The 4,680-nt window shown below is 42.2% G+C and overlaps 1 protein-coding gene across 1 annotated transcript; it reads right to left on the bottom strand.

Annotated features, from left to right (window-relative positions):
• Positions 1-3,848: 3,848 nt before the first annotated feature.
• LOC145819064 (uncharacterized) lies at positions 3,849-4,454 on the bottom strand. The gene has a single exon (XM_082913049.1). It carries the CDS (start codon positions 4,452-4,454, stop codon positions 3,849-3,851), a length of 606 nt encoding a protein of 201 aa, XP_082769175.1.
• Between the last annotated feature and the right edge of the window lie 226 nt (positions 4,455-4,680).

Here is a 4,680-nt window from a genome sequence, read left to right as displayed (position 1 = left end):
AACAGATAGAAATCCATATTTCCAAGTTTCACTTAATTGGATGTAGTTTCACATAGAATTTCACAATAAGCATTCAAAAACACAGAATAGAGGACTGAAAAGATACCAGATTCATGTACGAGGGTCGGGTTATTACACTCTCCCCCCCTTAAATAAGTTTGGTCCTTCAAACTTGTTTTACCTTAGGACGGAAACAGATGCGGATATTAATGTTGCATTTCATCTTCCTTTTCCCAAGTTGCCTCGGTTCCGTAGTGCTCTTGTCATTCCACTTTTACCATTGGAATTTCTCGATTCCGTAACTGTTTCACTTGACGGTCCAGAATTCAAATTGGTTTTTCCTCATATGTTAACTTGTCAGTCAGCACAATTTGGTGATAATCAATAACATGTGACAGATCTGGAAGGTATCCTCGAAGCATAGAAACGTGGAACACGTTATGCATCTGACTCATATGTGGTGGAAGGGCAACTCGGTAGGCTACTGGACCCACTTTTTTCTAAAATCTGAAAGGTACCAACATATCGGGGTGTCAGCTTACCCCTTTTTCCGAATCTTGGATGTCCTTTCATTGGGGTAACTTTCACAAAAACATGACTATCCACTTCAAACTCCAAATTCCTTCCCCGGTTATCCGCATAACTCTTCTGTCTACTTTGGGCGGTTTTCAATCTTTCTCGAATAATGCTAACCTTTTTAGTTGTTAACTGGACAATCTCTGGCCCTAACAATGGCCTATCTCCAACCTCAGCCCAACACACGGGAGAACGACACGGTCTTCCATACAGAGCTTCATAGGGTGCCATTTGAATACTCGAATGGTAACTATTATTATACGCAAACTCGACCAACGGCAGATGAGTTTCCCAACTTTCTTGAAAATCCAGAACAAACATTCGAAGCATATCCTCTAGCGTCTGAATCGTCCTCTCAGATGGTCCATCTGTTTGAGGGTGGAAAGCTGTGCTAAACTTTAATTCTGTACCCATTGCATCCTGTAGACTTTGCCAGAACCTTGAAACAAATTTTGGATCTCTATCAGACACAATTGAGACCAGAACACCGTGAAGCCTTACAATTTCATTCACATAGATCACAGCAAGTTTATCTGCATTATATTGGGTCTTCACAGGCAGGAAGTGGGCGGACTTAGTCAATCGGTCGACAATGACCCATATAGAATTCATACTTCGAGGTGTCTGTGGTAAGCCTACAACAAAATCCATGGTCAGATGTTCCCATTTCCACTCTGGGATTGGAAGAGGTTGTAATAATCCTGCTGGTTTCTAATGCTCTACTTTTACTTGTTGACATTGCAAACACTTAGAGACAAACTCCACGATCTCTTTTTTCATACTTGGCCACCAAAAATTTTACTTCAAATCCCGGTACATTTTAGTACTTCCTGGATGCATTGAAACTCTTGAGGCATGTGCTTCTTCCATCAATTTCCGTTTAAGTTCTAACACATTAGGGACACATACTCGGTTTTGAAATTTAAGCACAGAATCCGTCCAAGTGAACCCCAGTTTCGGTTTTGTCTTCATTTCATCATGTATCTTCTTTAGAGCTCCATCTTCCATTTGGCGTAATTTAATCTCCTCAAGTAATGTCGGTTGGGCTATCATTGTTGCCACTGTTGCTTCTTGACCATGTACCACTAAATCGACCCCCATCTTATTCAGCTCATTTATCAACTCCTTTTTCTCCGTCAATAGATTTGCCAAATTTCCCACATTTTCCGGCTAAGTGCGTCTGCCACCGTGTTGGCTTTACCAGGATGATAGTGGATCTGCAAATCATAATCCTTAATAAACTCCAACCACCGCCGCTAGTGCATATTCAACTCTTTTTGGGTAAAAAGGTATTTGAGACTTTTATGGTCGGTATAAATGTCGCAAGTAGTCTCATACAGATAATGCCGCCAAATCTTTAAAGTAAAAATTACTGCGGCTAGCTCAAGGTCATGCGTGGGATAATTCTTCTCATGAGGTTTAAGCTGTCGAGAGGCATAAGTGATAACCCTTCCGTTTTGCATAAGCACACAACCAAGTCCCTTATGTGAAGCGTCACTGTAAATCACAAATCCCTCAGTACCAGATGGTAGTGCAAGGACCGGAGCTGTAGTTAACTTCATTTTTAATTCTTGGAAAGCAGAATCCCGCGGTTCCGACCATTCAAATGCAACTCCCTTTTTAGTCAACTGTGTGAGTGGTACAACAATTTTGGAAAAATCCTGAACAAATCTCCTATAATATCCGGCTAACCCCATAAAACTATGCACTTCAGTCACATTAGTCGGTGTCGGCCAGTTCACGATTGCCTCAATTTTGTTTGGGTCAACAGAGACTCCTTCCTTAGTTATAATATGCCCCAGATATGCCACTTCACGTAGCCAGAATTCACACTTCTTTAGCTTTGTGTACAACTTCTTTTCTCGGAGGGTTTGAAGAATTAAGCGAAGATGATCCTCGTGAGCTTCTACATTCTCTGAGTAAATGAGGATATCGTCAATAAAGACCACGATAAATTCATCCAGATAGGGCTTAAAGACACGATTCATCAAATCCATGAATGTCGTGGGTGCGTTAGTGACTCCAAAGGGCATAACCAAAAATTCGTAGTGACCATATCGGGTTCGAAATGCTGTTTTCTCAACATCACCAGCTTTAACTTTTAATTGATGGTACCCGGACCGTAGGTCAATTTTCGAGAAGACTTGCGCTCCTTGTAACTGATCAAACAAGTCATCAATCCGCGGTAATGGGTACTTATTCTTGATTGTTACTTTATTAAGCTCCCGGTAGTCTATACATAATCGGAGTGTTCCGTCTTTCTTTTTCACAAACAGAACTGGTGCACCCCACGGAGAAACACTCGGGCGGATAAACCCCTTACCCAGTAGGTCTTGCAACTGAGTCTTCAATTCCCTCATTTCAGCTGGTGCCATTCGATACGAGGTTTTAGAAATGGGTTGGATTCCCGGTAACACTTCAATCGTGAACTCGATTTCACAGTCCACCAATTCTCCTGGCAATTCTTCCGGAAAGACGTCCGGAAATTCATAGACAACTGGGATAGCATCAGTATTCCCATTCATTATTGGCCCTTCTAAAACACTACATAAGTACCCTTGACACCCTTTCTGAATCAATTTACAAGCCCTTGCTGCAAAAATCACATACGGTGGAGAAGTTACTCCCTGCCCCTGAAAAGTAGATTCTGATTGCCCCGGATGGTGGAACTTGATTTTCTTCGTCAGACAGTCTATAGTGGCACCATATTCACCCAACGAATCCATTCCCAGAATAATATCAAAAGAAGTCATATCCAGTGGTAACAGATTAGCATATACATGGACATCCCCAATTAGAAGTTCACAATCAGAATATACAGAGGTACAGATCATGGAATTTCCCATAGGTGAAGATACACACAGCACATAAGTCAATTCTTCTTCAGGATTATCTAAATTTTTCACAAATAATGTTGACACAAAGGAACAGGTAGAACAAGAATCAAATAAGACATAAGCAAAATGACCATGAACCATAAATGTACCTGACACCACTGTCGCTGCATTCTGTACATCTCCCGGAACCAATGCAAATACCCTGCCTTGCCTCGTAGTGTCCTTATTGTTAGCAGACTTAGCAGCTGACTTGGCATTAGGAGTCGGTGTAGACCCTGCTGAGCTTGAGGCGGCCTTATTACTATTTTGTTGATTCTTCTGCGGACAGTCTTTTATCAAATGACCCGTTTTACCACATCGAAAGCATGCTCCAGACAATCGGTGACAAATCCCACGATGCCTCCATCCACATTCTGGGCACACAGGAGTTGAATTTTAAGGAGAAGTAGTAGTGCTGGAGGTCCCCGAATTTTGCTTCTTATTTGGTGGAGTAGTTGACCCCTTGACCCATTGGTTATTCTGCCTCTTTCCTTTCCATTCAGAAATTCGAGTCTGAGCAGCGATATTCCCTTCTGCTATAACAGCCCTTTCTAACACATCAACATAGGTAGGCAACTTCAACACATTAACTCGGTCCAGAATAGTACCCCGCAATCCTCCTTCGAATTTTCGCGCCTTCTTATATTCTGTATCTACCATGTGAGTTGCAAACCGGGCTAGTTCCGCGAATTGAGCTTCATATTCAACAACAGTTTTATTTCCTTGTCTAAGTGTTTCAAATTCGGTTACCTTCTTGTCTCGCATACTTTGGGGAAAATATTTGTCATAAAACAGCTCCAAGAATCTATCCCATGTCAACCCCTGGTGCACTGTCCTTGTAAGCATCCACCATCTCCGCGCCTCATCTTCAAGAGTAAAAGCAGCAAGCTGCACCTTTTGGATTTCAGTACAAGGGAAAACTTCGAATAATTTTTCTATCCCTAACACCCACACCTCAGCCTTCATTGGTTCGATCCCTCCTTTAAACGATGGTGGTTTCATCTTTTTAAACTCCTTTGTAAGTGTAATGGTTCGGTCCACAACATGAAAATCTTGTATTACAGGTGGGGGTACTGGCGGTGGTGGCGGCTGTGGCTGTTGTTGCTATTGTTGTTGTCGTAGAGTCTCCGCCATTTCCATAATCATCATTTCCATCCTGTCCAACCGTGCCGAGGTAGCATCTTCCTGATCTTCGGTCCTTGTTCTCACCATGGTCTACAAGACAATC

The sequence above is a fragment of the Camellia sinensis genome, chromosome 2 (genome assembly GCF_055761805.1).
Source record: "Camellia sinensis isolate YWXY chromosome 2, ASM5576180v1, whole genome shotgun sequence".
In the NCBI taxonomy this organism is placed as follows: domain Eukaryota; kingdom Viridiplantae; phylum Streptophyta; class Magnoliopsida; order Ericales; family Theaceae; genus Camellia; species Camellia sinensis.
Note: the sequence above shows the minus strand (reverse complement) of the source record. Positions and strands in the feature narration are given on the sequence as shown.